The sequence below is a fragment of the Manis pentadactyla genome, chromosome 2, assembly GCF_030020395.1.
Source record: "Manis pentadactyla isolate mManPen7 chromosome 2, mManPen7.hap1, whole genome shotgun sequence".
Lineage (NCBI taxonomy): Eukaryota > Metazoa > Chordata > Mammalia > Pholidota > Manidae > Manis > Manis pentadactyla.
In genome coordinates, this window is record NC_080020.1 from 229283463 (window position 1) to 229301001 (window position 17539).

Sequence of the window (17539 nt, forward strand, 5' to 3'; positions counted from 1 at the left end):
CTTACTAAGGGCTTTCATGGGATACGAATTACTAAGTGGGTTTCGCAGCTCAATTGAACCCTGAATATAAAGTCAGATGGTACAATAGTGCTTGCTACTTCAGGCTCCTAAATTCTTTTATTTGAGCTGGAATACAGCTCTTTCAGGGATGTCTGGGGTTCTTAAATGCTTATCAAAAGGATTAAGTACTGTAATTTGAACTAGAAATTTTCATACTTTCCTTGCTTGTCCAGATAAAATTGTATAGCATAGACTCGTTTGAGATGGTCGCTGTGACAGGTTTAGTTCTCCATTTCATTGGGGCGTTTGACTTGCTCTTGCTCATGGTAGGTGCTACCGAAGATAGCTTCTGTTCTTACCCAGGCCAGTTAGAAATGCCCTGTTGTGGCTATTAATAGTAGAAGTTTGCCTATTTATACAAAACTCATTTTTCTTTCTATGACAGTCCATACTTGTTTCCTAGATGATGTTGAAAGCTTGAAACGGCTTGTTTAGGGCCAGCTGCAATTTAACTTAGAAGTGCAGCCTGCTTTTCTTTCCAGTATGGAAATGTAGGGAAATGAGACCCACTCTGAAGTACCAGTTTATGTCCGTTTTAATGGATATGTATGCTGGAAGTTGGCATTGCAAAAATCCCTGCCACTCATCTTGCGAGGTGTACGCCACCCCATTGATTTGAATGACGTGGGTCTGAAGGAGAGCAGACCACTTGTTTCTCGTTAGCTGCTGACATTCCCAGGTGTTTGACCCATCTAGAATTAGTGCTGAGCACTCTCCATTCTCGACCTGAGGGTCTTTAGGCAGGGTTTCCAGTTCTTCTTGACACATGGTGTTCTTTTCAGCTAGTCTGGAACTTGGTAACAACCTTGGTTGGAGGACTCAGCAGAAAGATTTCTGAAGACTTGTGTTCTGAGTCTCGTGGCAACACTACTACTTTGGAGATGGGAAAATAAATGGGACAAAATCATCACTCTTTTCTGAGTTGGACTTGTCTGTTCCCACAACTGTAACATGAAAGACAGTGTGACCTAGTGGGAAGAGCAGCAGCCTGGAAGTCAGAGATCCAGCTTGCATGTTCTTTCATTCTTTCATTCACTTGTTAAACATGCCAAGTGCCTGCTAGTCGCCAAGGACTGTTTTCACTTTATAGTTACAGGCTTTAGCTCTCAGCTTCCGCTTTCTCCTGTAAAAGGTGGACACCTGTCCTGCCTGTGAGTCACTTTGTTTAGGTATAAAGGGTTGTAGAATATATGTACGTAGAATACTCAGGTGGGAAAGAACCTTTTCTCAGAATTGAAAAGCTCTGACAAAGTGAAACCAGTCTTGTGGATGAGAATCAACCACACTTTGAGCAGACCTATTGGCCTAGATTTTCAAGGGCAGAGACACAAAAAGAAAATGACAGTGTAACTTGGGAATGCAAAGTTAAAAAAACTATTAAGCAATGGTTTTGCTTCTAATTAGCATTCTCTGGTGGAATTGAATGGGGAAAGGTCATTCTGTTGAAATAAGAAAAATCAAGACCCAGAGAACAAGTGCCAGGAAGAAATGCCTTCACTTCTCAGGTGTTACCTGTTCGGTAAGTGATTGATAGTGCCTCAAGGCCATAATTATCAAACAATATTGTATCTGGATTGCCTGGAAGGTTTGCTAAAATTTTTTTTTAATTCAGTAAGTCTGGAATAATTATCAAACTTGATATTGTATCTGGATTGTCTGGAAGGTTTGCTAAAAATTTTTTTTAATTCAGTAAGTCTGGAATAATTATCAAACTTGATATTGTATCTGGATTGTCTGGAAGGTTTGCTAAAATTTTTTTTAATTCATTAAGTCTGGAATAATTATCAAACTTAATATTGTATCTGGGTTGCCTGAAAGGTTTGCTAAAATTTTTTTTTAATTCAGTAAGTCTGGAATAGGGTCCATAGATGATGTACATTTCTAACAAGTTCCTAGGTGACGCTTAAGCTGCTGGTCAGGACATGGTACTTGGAGAAGCACTGCTTTAGGGAAGCACGAACAGTTAAGGCCAAAGTCAAGATCAGGTGAGTTTCATGGAAGGGGAGTAAATAAATCAACAGGATTCTGGATTGCACAGCACGTTGTTGACATTGTGCCCACCCGAAGGTAGCGGAGGAGAAGTCCTCCCCATAGCAACTGAAATTGGGTTGTGTATGCAAAAGAGCACAGGGGGCCCTCTGGTTAACTCTGCCTTAGCTCTTGGTCATTGCTCTTGTTAACAGTTTATATTAAAAATAAAATACGGTTTTACTCTAATCCAGAGCATGCAGATTTCATGAAAGATGCCCAGGGGATGAGTTAGAATTGATCCTTAAGGTGTTAGGTGAGGCTGGGGATCTGTCTGATGGATTTGAGGTCGGAGGTCTGTATTCAGTATTAATGGGGGATTAGTGATGAAGGGAGATTGGCCTAAAGGTTGAGGCAGGGAGCCAGGGATGTATCTCACAAAGATGGGCAAGAGGCCCAGAAACTTGGTAGGGCATCATCTGAGCTGACTAATGGCTATATGGATCACAAGGTGAGTCAAACTAGGGGCTCAGTATTGCTGTCAAAAGGTAGAACACTTGAGTTCCTTCCTCTATTCTTATTCATCAATCCCTCCAGTTCCTAAATTGTTGATTTAAGGCAAAAATAAAATAGGAATGAGCCTTCTCTCTTTTTTTAAAGATAAATAATATGTAGATGTTTAATATTGTGTCATGTTGACATACTTGTTTTTAGGGTGCAGAGCTGTAGAAAAAGAATCAGAAACCACAAGTGTTTCTTGTGACAGATACCCTGCAGTTAGCTCTGCGAGTTTTGCTTAAATTCCTAAAAAATCAAGTTAATGGAAAGGATAGAGAAGTGATATTCAAGTCTTTGTTGCTTGCCTAGTATGTTTCCAGTCCTGTGTTTGGCAACAGAGGATTTGAAGACAAAAGGGCTGGCCTCACCTCTTAAGTTTACTGTGGGGAGACATACATAATGAACCACATGAAACATCAAACACACCAAAACACAGTGCCTATTACATGTAGCGTAATGTAATTCCATCAATAAATAAATGTGTGCAGTATGTTAGCAGAAATGTCTGAGTTTAGGAATGGGAGAATATAGCCTGGAGAAGTGTGGGAAAACTAGGGTGATCCAAATATAGTATGTTTTCTAGGACTTTTTTTTTGTACCACCTGCTAATAAGGAGAGTTCCTGAAGTTATGCCAGATTCCTACAGTACTTGTCAGGAAGCAAAGTGAAGTCCTATGGCTCTAGATTTTCAATCTTGCCTCCACCACTTTGTAGTTGTGTGACCTTGAGCAAGTCACCTCATCTGTAAAGTAGGGATAATGCTCCCAAGGATAGAGAATAAGATGGCATCATTTATACATTCTGCATGTGGTATATATTTAATTGTAATATGCCAGGCATTATGCCAGGTGAACAAAACAGATGGGCATGGTACAGGCAACAGTAACCCAATAGATGTCTCCTGAATGAACCTTGTTTCATGCTGCGATATTTTGCTTAAATTCTTTATTATGAAATAGTTTATTTCTCTTTGCTGAAGTATTTTAAAGCAAATAACGGACATTATGTCTTTTCACTACTACATAATTCCGTGTACGTATCTTAAGAAATAGGGCATTTTTTCCCTAGTAACAGTCATTATCACACCTAACAAAATTAGATTCCTTCTTTGGCATGTATTCAGTTCCTAGTCTTATTTCACAATTGTCTGAAAAAAATCATTTCTGGTGGTTTGTCAGACTGGATTCAAAAAGGGACCACACATTCCATTTGTTGCAGTGTCTCGTCTCAGTCTAGAACATCCTCCTCTTTTGGGTGGGGTCATTGTCTTATTGCAGAAGCCAGGTAGGTTCCTTTAGTGTGTCTCCCATTTGGGCTTTGTGTTACTTGTGGTTTTCTTTAGCTGGTTCCTCTCTCCCTCATCCATGTCTCCATAGAAGTTAGCTCAAGAGGCTTTATTAGATTTAGGTTCAGCTTTTCTGGCAAGAAATCTATGAAATGTGTTTCAGACTGCAGTACCAAGAGACAAGCTTGTGGATCTCTGTGAACACCGTTCCCTGTGTCCAGGATACCCTGCCTTTCCCTTTCTGCTTAACAAATTCCTATTCATCCTTCAAAACCTGTTTCACTGAAGTAGGGCTAGAGAAAACCCATGCTATCTTCTTCAGTTCCAAGTGAAGAAGGTTCTGGATGGCTCTGGGGAGATACTACCTCTTAGGTAAAAATGGAGGTACTAATAATCAATTTCTCCTCAATTCTTTACAGTTTAAATTATGACAAACCCAAATTAGGCTGCCCTCTGTTGTAAGAAAAATCTCAAGAGCAAGTATCATCTCTTCCTCTTCAGGAGCTGAGAGCTCTTAACTCTATAAGAGAACATCATACCCTCTCATGTCTCCCGAAATAATGCAAAATTCAAATGAGTGAGACACTTAAGTGCTCAGCTTGAGTGCCCTGTTATTGAGGCATTGGAGGTGACAGTGAACAGCCTTCCAGCTGTTCTTTTTGCATATGTGTGTTGGGTACGTGATCCTGTTACTACCAACTGTTGGATTGCATGCTCATCTGTCAGATGGCAATCAAAAAGTAACCTGTGTCAGCCCAGGTTCGTTTCTAGGAGTTGTCTATAGTTACCTTGGATGAAAGTAGAGCATAGAGAATATGGTCAGTAGTTCTGTGACATCATTCTTTGTTGACAGACAGTAACTACAAGAGTTAGGATGAGCATTTAATAATGTATAAAATTGTGGAATTACTAACTTTTATACTTGAAACCAATATAATATTGTGTATCAACTATATTTCAATAAAAAAATATATCAAAAGAACAAAAACGTTACCTTGGTATAAGCAACAGAGTCCTGGATTGGATGGAGGTCAGATGCCTGAGCTATCATTCCTGCTATTAACTAATGGGACTTTGGGAAAATCACTGAACCTCTTTCTGTAAACCTCTTTCTAGGCCAGGAAGGCCTAGAAATTCGATAAAGTTGGTTCAGGAGTACTTCAGACCCCATAGCTCTGCTTTGATCTATTTTATGCATTAAATTTCTACAAAAGATTTCTTTTGGAGATAGGGTGCCCCAGCTCAAAACAATAACAACCAAAAAATGGCTTTAAAATATCACCAGAATAGATGAGAGTCACATTCCCTTGTATATTTAAAATTTATATCTGTGTCACTAACTGGAATTTTTAATAGATGTATGCTTTGAAATTATTCCTAGAACAAGGCAGAATATAAGTAAATCAATAACGTAACTAGAGAGTCATAGTGATGAAATATCAAGCACTGTACATGATACTGAACATAAGCCAGTGTTGTGATTCTGCATCAATGCAGAGCTTGTCTGATCTGTACTGCTTCAGAGTAAGCCTAAAAGTAAATGGTAGTGTCTGCCATAGGCAACTGTTATGTTCTGGTTCCTCAGTGTGACCAGTCCCTCAGAAGCGACGCACCGGACTGCACTGTGACCACACAGATCAGAATTAGGGACTCCCATACCTGAGAGACACCACAGGACAGGCAGTTCTCCCTGGTTTTCATGCATAATCTGAACAGCATGGAAGTGAGTGCTTCTTTCTGTTTAGATTCTAAGATATTTGTAGAAGCAGATCTCATTGATGGGTATCCCAGGGCCCCATCTCGTGGCTCCCTGCAGGGATGCCACGGTTAGCTGTGTAGATTGCCCACTGCCCAACTCTCCGGACACCAGTCACATCAGCTACAATGTGATACCACCCCCTTAGAGCAAGGAGTCCAGGAAAGACACCCACAGTTGATTTTGACCTCCTTTTCCTAAGCCACATTATGGGTAAAAGATACATTTTTGTATAAAAAGGATGGACTCACTCCCAATCAGCCAGGACTTCCAAGCCTGACTTTGTTTCTTTGTTTAATACACTTTTATTGAGCTCCAGCAGTAGGTGGGGCACCACTGCGCTTGCCCCAAGCCAGCATGTCCTGGAAAATTACTGAGCTATCTCAAAGGTATGAAAAGCTCTCACCTAAGATACCGACTCTTTTCGTTCAGGGTCCTCGTAGCCACCGCTTTGCTGCTTTTCTTTCAGTCTCCTGCTGCCTGATCTCTTGGTCATCTTATGACTCAAAGGAGGCTCTCTGCCAGCAGGCAGGGCAGGCGGAGAGGAGAGAAGGACCAGCCCCGCAGCTGCTTAACAGTAGCTTTGGCAAGTGGGCGAGGACGTTAAATTGCTGAGCCAGATTGAAAATGTGGGAGTTACTTGTGGATTTTATTGTTCACCCTCAACCAAGCATAAACTGAAATTAACCAGTTATTTCATTTTTGGGGTGCAGATTCATGTTCCTTAAATGGAATCAGTCCTCATGTCCAATAACATTTTCTCTGAACAGTGTATGTGACCCATCACAGGGAGAGCTTTCCCCAACCAAGACCAGAAGCCAGGAGCTTGGGGAGAGACGGGCTGTCCATCTTGTCCACCTGAACACTCCTCAGGGCTTCATGGAGAAAATGGGATCAGTTGAGGAATAATAATTAAATTGTAAGAGCTTTAATATTAAAATTCAGAAGTAGACGGAGTAGTAGAAGGAAATGTAAATGTATTCCCTTCTGGCTTCGTGATATCATCACCTTCTGTCAAAACAGCATTGTAAAATCAAATAATTTCATAATGAATGGCTTTTCTGTTTTAAGTTGGTCATGCTGGTGCCCCAACAAATTGCTTTAAAATGCTAGTTATTTCCCCACATCACTACCAGATAAAAACCAACCTCTCACTTAATCCTGATGTGGGTACTTAAAACTACCTATTTTTAAAGTGAGGCAACTTGCCAAAGGGCTTGTGGGGTGTTCAGATCCAGGCTGTTTGCCTCCAAATTCCATGCCTTCAGTTCTAAGCCATAATAAAATTATAAATTATGAAATATGAAAGGATGAGACATGGGTCCAGAGCCAGATAACGTTTGTCCCTCTGCCCCCTTTGTTAGGAGGGCTGCCATGGTTTGGCAATTAACACAATATTTAGAAGAACCTGCGGAAAATATTGAATATAATGTCAAAACTATTAAATCTACTAGGAGCTTCTCTTAGTTGGATTTGGATTAGGGGATTGCCTAAGTCACATGTGTTAGTAGATGCTTTGAGTCCAATAAAAAAGTCTCCTAAAATTCTGTTGGTTAACAGGTCTCTGCCTTCTCTTTTTCAGTTACTAGGGGATCTTCAAAAGGTGACAGCTACTAAAAAATGGTGAAGGAAGACCTGGAATCTACAACTGTATTTTAAGATGGCCACTAAAGGATGGTTAGGTTTTTGATAGCTAGAAATATGTTTTGGGCGAGAGGAATTTCAGAAGAAAAGGCAAAAGGGGAGGAAACCTCATGGTGTGTTCCATGAGCATGAATTAGTGTATGTTTGTGTCTCTTCTCCTTATAAAAACACTGGTCATTGGACTTAGGGCCCACCCTAATCTGGTATGACCTCATTTTAGCTTGATTACATTGCCAAGACTTTCCAAATATACTTACTTTCCCAAACATTGGGGGTTAGGACTTGAACGTATCTTTTTGGGAGGATACAATTCTATGTACTACATGCTTTATATTCTCTAATTTAATTTACTAAAATGGGGGATATTGTGAGATATCTGGCTGTATGTCAGCCAACCTACTGCTATTTATTTAATAAATATTGTTGGCTGCCTTATGCACAGCACTGTGTCACTTGCTACGGAAGGTAACCAGATCTTGCCTTAGAAGTGTATGCTCTGGTAGAAAAAACAAGATGGCATCAGTAGGCAAGAATGCAGGATAAAGTGAAGGGTAGATCCTAAAAGAAGCAAGAAACATGCTGTGAGGAGAAGACACTTGGCCAGTGTTATCTAAGACAAAGGAGATGCTGGTGGAGAGGAAACAAGACCCAAGAAAGTCACTTACGTTCTTAGACTAGTACAGAGTAGAAACGGAGGGACTGAGCCAAACAGCTTCCTTGAACACCAATTCACCATATTAACTAGTGCTTCTCTATAGAGTGCAATATTTGGAAACAGCTTTATATGACTTAAGATTAAAAAGTTAATCTGGCTAAAGGCAATGTGGTATCCTGTGTTGGATCCTGGAACAGAAGAAAAGTATTAGGGGCACAACTGTCCAATCTAATTAATGGTTGCCTGGGACTGGGAGGATGGGGTAATGGAGAGTGACTGCTTAATAGGTAAGGGATTTTTCTTTTGTGGGGATTAAAATGTTTTGGAACCATGTAGTGGTGATGGTTGTACAACACTGAATACACTGAATGTGACTGATGGTAAATTTTAGGTTATGTGTATTTTAACAAGTTTTAAAAGGCCATAAAGAGACATTATTTTTAAAATAGTGAGATCTGATGTTAATATTTCAATTTTGACAAGCATCCTAGGATTATTAAGACACTAATGTTAGGGGAATTTGAGTAATGAGTACATGGGAAATGTCTGTACTATCTGTGCAATTTTTCTGTAAATCTAAAATTATTCCAAAATGATAATTCTATCTGAAAGAATATGAAAAATATATGACTTCAGTTTTTTTTAGGCCAGTATCACATTTTGTGTGTTTTTGTATCTATGTACCTATGTGTCATCTTTTAGAATATAAGTCCATTGAGGGCAAAGATATCATGTGGCTCTCCTTGGTATTATTTTTTTCCCAGCTTTCTTGAGGTATAATTGACAAATAAAAATTTGACATACCTGTACATTGTGAGATGATCACCACAAATTAACACAATCATCACATGGAGTCACCATGTTTTGTGTGTGGTGAGAACATTTAAGATCTGTTCTCAGCAAATTTCAAGGCTACAACACAGTATTCTTAACTAGAGTCACCACACTGAATGTTAGATCACATTTTTCACTTATAACTGAAAGTTTTTATCTTTCCCCAACATTGTCCCATTCCCCTCCTTACCTTCTCCAGGCCCTGGCAGCTGCCATTCTAATCTCTGCACCTTTAATTTTTTTTAAGATTCCACATATAAGTGAGATTTTTATAGCTTTTGTCTTTGTGTCTGATTTTCTTCACTTAGCAGAATGTCCTCCAGGTTCATCCATATTGTTGCAGACGGCAGGATTCCTTTTCTCTAGGTTGAATAATATTCCCTTGGATGTATAGACCACATTTTCTTTATCCTTTCATCTGCCCACAAATGCTCAGGTTGTTTCCTTGGCTGTTAGTGAATAATGCTACAATGAACACAGTTATGTGCATGTATTTCTTCAAGATACTGATTTCATTCCCTTCGGAGGCATTATTCTTAAAACGCTAGTAGAGTTTTCAAATTTTAAACATTCCACAACTGAGTTCTGTTTTTCTGAAGAGCACTAAATAGAACAGTTTTCAGTTAAGGCCTCTGGTCACTGTAGAACTGGAGGGTACTTGGTGATAGCCTCTTCCCTGGGGCCTGTCAACCTAAGAGTAGTAACTTTTGGCCATTTCAGACCTGAGGTAATGTCAAACCAGCACAAGTTTCCATTTTTTCTCTTTATCCAGTCTTTTCTCTATGTTCAGTTACTCATGCAGTTCATTTACTCTGAGATCTCAAGGGAGAGAGAAAGAACAAAAAGAACCAGCAGAGCTCCCTGTTTTGTATGCGTACAGTGCGCAGGAGGTGCGACACCTCTGTTCACCATGTTTGGGTTAGCCGCTGCCAATAATTCTGTGATACAGGATGCCTGATAAGAAAGAGACAAAAAATTGTGTGTGTGTGTGTGTGTGTGTGTGTGTGTGTGTGTGTGTGTGTGTGTATGTATGTGTGAGAAATGGTTATGAAAAATTTTTTAACTGAATCTTAAAATATTTTCAATGAAATGGCTGGTTTCCTTCCCTTTTTCAGCCAGGGGGGAAATACTATTCCAGTTTCAAATAGGTCTGATTATTTTCTGGCCCATTGAAAAATATTCCCCAAAGAATCATCTGTTACCAGTGAGGATCCTCAATATTCTGTTTTTCTCCATATGTTTTCCATTTTTCTTTCTAAAAGGATCTGAAATAGGTTAAAATTTCTGAACTAAAATCTTGGAAACGACTTCTTGGTATGACTTGGTATATAGTCATATTCTAGTAAATAGGATCTGTTGTCTGATGGAGATTTGTGGATTGACTCATATTTCTTGAAGTGCTAGCTTCACATAGATTTGTTCACTGGCAAAAAAAAACATACAAATGTATGAACACTCAGCATTTTGAAATATAGTGATGGAGCTCTATATATCTCTAAGCACTGCTGGGATTAGTATAGGCAAAAAGTGGCCAATAAGAGAAATAAAGCTAGGATGACAGAAGAAAAAAACCCCAAACTCAGCCAGAACCAAATAGCTATTTCTCTGATCATTTAGACAAAAGGTCTTACTGATACTTGTGTGGATCTGGTAGTTAACTCCAGAATTATATGTGCCTGTACGTGTTTAATAATTGTAAAGATTTTACTCTTTATATTTTACACTTAAATTCACTTTCAGTAAGAATTTATGTGAATAATTCATTCTATATTCTATGGCATGGGATCAGTGAATCTCAAGAATCTTTTACTTATCCTTATTAAATCCTGAATGAAAAGAACCATTCACATGTTAAGGAGAGGCAACTGAGATCCAGGCAGCTTGGTCGTGTAATTTTTAAGTAGGTCAACGAGTGGGTGTGTAACAAATTATCCCTAATTTAGGAGCTTAAAACAACAAATATTTATTCTCTCGCATAGTTCCTGAGGATCAGGAGTCTGAGAATGACTTGGTCTGGTAGTTCTGGCTAAGGGTCTCATGGGGTTGCAGTCAAGTGGTTGGGCTTGGGGACTGAAGTCACCTCACAGGTCTCCTAGGGCTGGAGACATCACTTCCAAGCTCACTCATACAGTCTTTGGCAGCTCTCAGTTACTTTGGCTGTGGGCTGGTAACCTCCATAGATAAGAAAGCTGGCTTCTCAGAGTGAGGGATCCAAGAGAGAGCAACAAAACAAGAGAGCACCCCAGATGGAAGTCACAGTCTCTTACATCATCTTGGAAGTGAAATACCATCACTTCTGTCATATGCTATTGGTCACACAGATCGTCGGTCCAGTGTGGAAGGAGACTGGGTACACAGGGTGTGAATATCAGGAAGCAGTGATCATTGGTGGTCCCCTGGGAAGCTGGCTCCCAGAGTGGTTATCCAGTCTCTCAGGTATTTGTATTCCACTGGGCAAATTTAAAAGACCTAACAATTTCAATTTTAAATGTCAGTATTTACGTTATGGTAGAAATGTCATCCTTTCCAACTACCATTTATGATGAAACAATTTTTAATGCATCTAGGAGGTATACATATTTTTTAAAAGTCTTTTGGGTATAAGAGGATAAAGTTTCAAGACCACTGGCTCAGACTACTAGTTGTATTCTATGTGTCCCTCTTATCATACTTCTGGCTCTTTATCTCCCCCACGTGATGCTCTTTTATCTTGAAGTTATGGACACTTGATTAATGAAAGACAAACCTCCAATTGGAAATAACTTGGGCTCTGATTTGTAAATGGGAGAGATTTGAATCCGGATTGTCCCTGAAAATGTAGGACTTCTGGATATGAATAAGAAAATGGACCAGGAGCTTTACTTTTTAAAAATGGGATTTATTTTGAAATGGGACACCAAGAGAATATAATCTAGGATCTACCAAAGTTATAAACTGGAGAGTATGGTTCCTGGATGATCAGAATATAAGATGACATTCTTGTATTTAAAAAATTGTATACAATTGTCACATTTTTATAAGAAACAATTTTTAAAAAATTGAATACAGTTTGCAGAGGTGAAGTTCTGCTTACAGTTTGATTGTATATGCCATCAGTTTGTTTGTTTAATAAAGGCATAAACCTTAGATGAACCTCCAGGTTCAGTTAAGCCAAAATGCAGTCAGTAATTATGGATAACCGTTGGAAAAGATGCTGAGATTTTACTGAGACATAGAACAATGAACCTAAAAATTAAACCTGTTTTGGGTATTTTATTAGGAACTAGCCTTGAAGCTTGACAGACAGGACTAATATTTTATTGCTAACAACTTACCATTTTGTAAATTGTCCCCCTCATTCTTAAGTGGTAAGTGTGTTGTACCCCACTTGCATAAACTTTAGATGAACCAAAATAGCAATACATATTCAATGACTCTTGAATGTTTTATTCAGTACCATAAACACTACTGAACTACACAGAGCTAAAATTTTTGCAAAACAAAACGCAAACTGCCTTGGGAATTTTCCAATCTAAAGGGACCAGGCAAAGAGTTGAATTTTAGTAAGGCAGTTGCAAGATTTTCGCTCCTGTACCCACAGATGAGGAGCTCGGGTCTACGATTCCGGTACAGAGGCTACCTACAGCGGGGCCAATGATAAGTTCTGCATGAAGAAAGCTCCTGTTTATTTCTCTCCCTCCTCAAAGCCCTTTTCGCTACGATGCAGAGAGGCCTGTGACGCTGGTGGTCAGACGCTGCGCCCAAAGCCGACCTGGACCATTTGCGTCTGGGAGGCTGGTCTCCAAGCCGGTGCGTGAGACGCGGGCTTCTCAGGAGTCGGGAGCAGCGCCCTTCCCCCTCCCGAGAGCCCGTCCTTCGTCCTAGGCGCTTAGCTGTTGGTCATGACCCCGGGCCTGGCGCCCCTCGTGCGCCCTGGGCCCCAGGGCGATGTCCACAGTTCGCGTAGTGAAAAGGGTGGCAGAGATCCTAACCAGATGCGGGACCAAGACCGGGGAGGCGGCCTGCTTGTGAGCTCCCGCCTCCCTCCCTGCGGTCACCCAGGGACAGCGGCGAGGCCGGCCGGGTCGGGCCAGGTCGCGGCGGTAGCATCCGGGCCTGCGCCGGCCGAGCCCCAACGGGACAGGACACTGGGACGGGAGCGCCAGGGCCTCCCGCCAGGCCGCGCGGCGCCCGGCTTCCGGCTGCGGGCGGTGCAGAGGCGGAGGCGGCCGGAAGTGGGCTGAGCCGGCCTCCGGGAGCGCGGCCAGCATTTCCGGGGGCCTTGAGTCGGGCTCTAAGCGTCTTCCGGTAGGCGGCGCGGGAGCCAAAAGAAGCTTGAGGGGCCGGGCCGGGCGGATCCCCTTCTTCCCCAAATGTGAGCAGTGTCCCGAGTCCCCGTCAGGCAAAGGCTGCCCAAAGAGGTGAAGCCGGTGGCCGGGCCGGGAACATGAGGCAGTGTCTCCTCTTCCTGACCAGCTGGGTTTCTTTCGTGCTGGCGCCGCGGCCTCCGGACAAGCCCGGCTTCGGCTCCCCGCAGCGACTCGGTAAAGACCGGGGGAACTTGCCTTAGGCCGGCGCCTGGCGCGCGCTGCTGTCGGGGAAAAGAGGGCAGCGGGATCCATCAGGTGTTTGGGGGCGGGGTATGGGACGGCGGTGGCGCGTCCCTAAGTTTTTAGTGTAGGAAGGGGGTGTGGCTCTTGCATTTTGAGGAAAGAATGAAGACGGGCTGGTCTCTCTAAACGGGAAAGGGATGCCGCAGGGGGTCTCCCGTATTGACTAGGGTTCTGGGAGGGGTCTGCCCCCTGGGTGTGTATTTGGAGCGGGTGTCTGGAGGCGGTGATGTGGTCCCGGGCCCTGCGCTGCCAGGGTGTGCTTTCCTGTCAAAGCAGCCCTCCGGGAGGAGGACGGGAAGGGCCGGCAGCCACAGCTCCCCTGGCTCTAAGGAACGAGCTAGACTTTCCGCTGTAGGAAGTACTTACGCAGGCATCTGGTTGGAAGGCGGTGGCTGGAGAACTCAAGAGTGCGTTTTGTGAACACCGTAAGCCTGTATTTAGTTATTTAAATAGTAGCTTATTGAAGGTTCTGGGGGGGAAGGGGCGCTGAAACTTGTCAAGCCAATTCGTGATACTGTTAACTGTGAATGCCTTCCTTGCCATTTTAAACAAAGAAATTATCAGGAATGACCAGTTTGATCAGTTCTGAGCCTATAAAGTAGAGGATTCTTAGATTTTCTTAGAGATTGGCTTTAAGGATGGGCATACGTTAAGAGAGATAAGTTTGTTGGAAATTAGTTTGTCTAAACCTATAGTATCTGTTAGGGGTCTTTATCTTTCAGAAGCTGACAGGTAAGATAGTTTTGACTAATTAATAATAAAATACAAAACATAGTATATTTTTCCAGTGTGCGAAGTCGTAGCCTCTGATTTTTCATGGTTGTATTGGTCCCCAAATCCCACCTTGATTCCATGTATAGATTATGCAGATTGAGACACCATGTGGGTTTTCTTTATGGTTAATAAAATTTTTGCATTAGTTTACCTAGCAATTCCTTTTTGTTTAACGGACAGAAATTGTAATTATGAAGTTATTAAAGGTGTTGAGTGTTCTCACCCGAACAGGTGCTTTGTGGTTATCTCAAATTGAAGTGAACTACAGGTGACTAGTTTAATGAACGGCGAGGGAGGTTGTTAGGAGGTGGTGCGATGTGGTAAGTTAATACAAACTGATGAAAATTTTTGAAATAGGAGTGATCAGAAGGGAGGGATAGGATATGGATCCATTTCATAATGATAAATGTTAATTAAAAGAACATGTATTTTGAGATACTAAAATTACATTTTCACCACTCTAGGACAACTGTTTCACTTTTATTCTCCTTTTCACAGATGGAAAAATAAGCATGAATCCTAAGGATGTACATCATATAGGGAAAAACCTTACTTTAGATCTGTTCTCAACAATATTCATAGACCATAAGGGTGTTTTGGACCGTGTGTTTTTAATTTGCAAAGTGCAGACCACCAGGAAAATGTATAGACTTACTTGTTTATTCACCAAATGTTTGAAGAACACATACTGTATGCAAGTATTATGTGTGGCATTGGAAATACAACGATCAGATTCAGAAAGCTTTTGGCATAGTGGTATAGAGAGATCTAAAACAGGCAATTCTGAAACAATGTGGAGGAACGTGGTAGAGTCCATATGGCAGGTATTATCATCAAGGGGCTCTCTGAAGGTGATACTTGAGCCAAGACTTTAAGGTTTAGGTAGGTGAAGAGGGAAAATAAGGACACTCCCGATGGGGGCACTTAGAGACTGTTAGAGTTGAATTGAACCTTTGAGATCATGTCTAGATTTTTAAATAAAGTGGCAGGAAAAAGGAATCTCTAAGGGTGTAGTGAGTTTTCAAGTTCACGTAGTGATAAATATATGCCTTGTGGATATTTTTTTCTTTTGAAGAATGACTTTTTTGTGTGTTTTTTAACAGCTCAGGATTTGTTGCTTAACCCTACCATTATTTAAATTGAATTGGTCAAGACCAATGAATAGTTTCATAGTTAAAGAGGGTGTTTTATTATTTATTAGCCTACTTATCCTATAAATGTTACCATAACCACAGTACTAAATATTGATTAGGGAATTGACAACATTTTTCTGAAGGACAGAAATATGTAATAGAATCCTGGTTTTCGGAGTACTCCACAGGTCACCCAAAATGATTGCAATTGAACGGTTATGAATTGCTTAATTTAGGAAAGTTATGAGTCATGTGAGCTTAGTCATGATGATATCTTGTTAAGTTGTAGCTGGGGTGTATAAAGTCCCACTTGATTTCAAAAGTGTTTTCCCTTTGTGTTACTTTTAATAAAAGAGGATGTAGTGGGTGGAAGGAAAGAAAATGTAGGTCACAGATGAGGGATGAAAGTTTGTATCTGAAACATGTATTTTGAAGTTTATTTTAAGGTTATTGGTGTGGGGCTTCTGCACATCTCAATACTCATTTCTCATTATTAACAGCATTGTTTTGCTCAATATTCTGACATGTGGCTTCCTCTTTTGATGTTAATTTTGCTTACAAGCTGCATTCCTTTAAAGCTGAAACACTTAGCTACCCTTACTGCTCCAAGGAAGATTTAACGCTGCTCTGCTTTGTACTACTCAAACAGGTAAACTGTGTTTTCAGAATAAAATGAAGAGACGAGTTAATCAGAGAGTCATGGTGGAGAAACTGGAGAACTTCTCTTGGCCATTACAGGGTTTTCCAGAACATTAAATGTAGGTGTCTTTCTTCAAAGCCAAGTGGTGGTTGATTTTTGGATTCTTTACCATTTTTTATTTGTGAGAGATGGTGTTTTTAGTTGGAAGTATAATTTGAAGAAAGTCTGAAAAAGTTGGCATGAAAGGAAGGACAGGTATAGGCTTCACTGAGGTAGGGAAGTGAAATGAAGTTTTTCTTCTATCCCTTAATACTAAAATCATCCAAGGAGATGGTCTCTCCCTCCCCACACATCTCTCTCTCTTCCCCCGCCCCCACCCCTTTAACATGAATTGTAGGCTCTGAGAAGTCTCATCTGCTGCCCTGGTTTCACTTCCCATTTGAGTGTTTTCTCATGACTATCAAATATGTACTTCTGAGGTAGACTTGTTCTCTGAAGCTTCACACGCATGTGTCCCACTTGACGTTTCCACTTCATTGTTCACAGGCACTTCAAATATAACATGTCCAAAATTACTTCCTATCTGTTTGATGAGAAGAATGACTATAGAAGACAAGGTTTAGTTTCAGAATACGCAGTGTTACTGAAAATTGTGGAAGTAGTCTCATTGCTTACCCTGAATTTGCATCCCTTTCATCCATAGAGCCTTATGGACCAATCCAAGTTTCTTCAGAGGGTCCCTTGGGCTGTGCTGACTTTCATGGACTCAGAGTTCCCACGTGACTGGTCTTGTGAAGAGTCTTGGCCTAGGTTCAGTCCCAGCCTGGTGAAGAGCTCTTGACATGGAATTATTTGAGGCAGCACATCTTCCAACCTCCCTAACTGATACAGACCCATAGAATTAAGTTTTAGTTCCCAGGCTTTTGGGTCCACTGCCTAGTGGAGAGTTCTGCTGTCCTTTCTTAGTCCCAAGGACAGATTCACCCTTGGGTGGGGCTTGTTGCACAGTAACCTGGCCAGGCCACTCCCTTGTCCTGCATGTGTTGGGGAGTGTTGAAGAGCACTCAGGTTTCACGTGTATTCTGCACAAGCAGAATAAACACTTGACAGCAGCTCTGGTTTTATCTTTTCTGCTCTGACACCAGAAGTGGGAGCATGGCACTGATAGTTTCATTTTGGGGCACTCTTTGTACTCCATGCCCCTGAGCAGTGGAGAATGCACAATGCTAATGGAGTTCCGCATTCCACTTGAAGGTTGTATTCCAGGAAAAAGCCGTTTATTGTAAAAAGAAAAAAGGCAAGCAAAAAGTCCACAAATGTTCCCAAACTTTTCTTATATAATACCTCACTGTTTAAAAATCAGTTTTATATTTAAAATGTTGATTCCGGGGTTGGTGAAAGAAATATGAGTATGCTTCATTGTACAAAGTCAGTGGTCATAAAAGCTTATCCTGGAGATGAACAATTCAGATGTAAGAGAACGTGAAGTGGAAGGTTTATCAGGTCTTATGCAGGCCAATCCACATCTACGTCCAGAAAGCCAGTTTATTGCAGGCCTGAAGGTCCAGCTTTCTCTTTATTCTTTGAGAACATGCGGAAGGAAAAAAGCATTGCTTTCTTTTTACCACTGATGTTGATGT

The 17539-nt window shown here is 41.2% G+C and overlaps 1 protein-coding gene across 8 annotated transcripts in view; it reads left to right on the top strand.

The window, feature by feature from the left end:
• Window positions 1-13016: 13016 nt before the first annotated feature.
• Window positions 13017-17539, top strand: part of ADAM17 (ADAM metallopeptidase domain 17) — a 50817-nt gene continuing 46294 nt past the window's right edge. For 3 of the 8 annotated variants that reach the window (XM_036881897.2, XM_036881895.2, XM_057497461.1), the window contains exon 1: window positions 13149-13283. Coding sequence is in view for 2 of the 8 variants with exons in the window: in XM_036881891.2 (XP_036737786.1) it covers window positions 13187-13283 (97 nt within the window). In the remaining 6 variants the exon portion in view is untranslated. Of the gene's footprint in view, window positions 13284-17539 lie in introns of all 8 variants that reach the window. The other 5 variants (XM_036881891.2, XM_036881893.2, XM_036881894.2 and 2 more) reach the window with 4 other exon arrangements.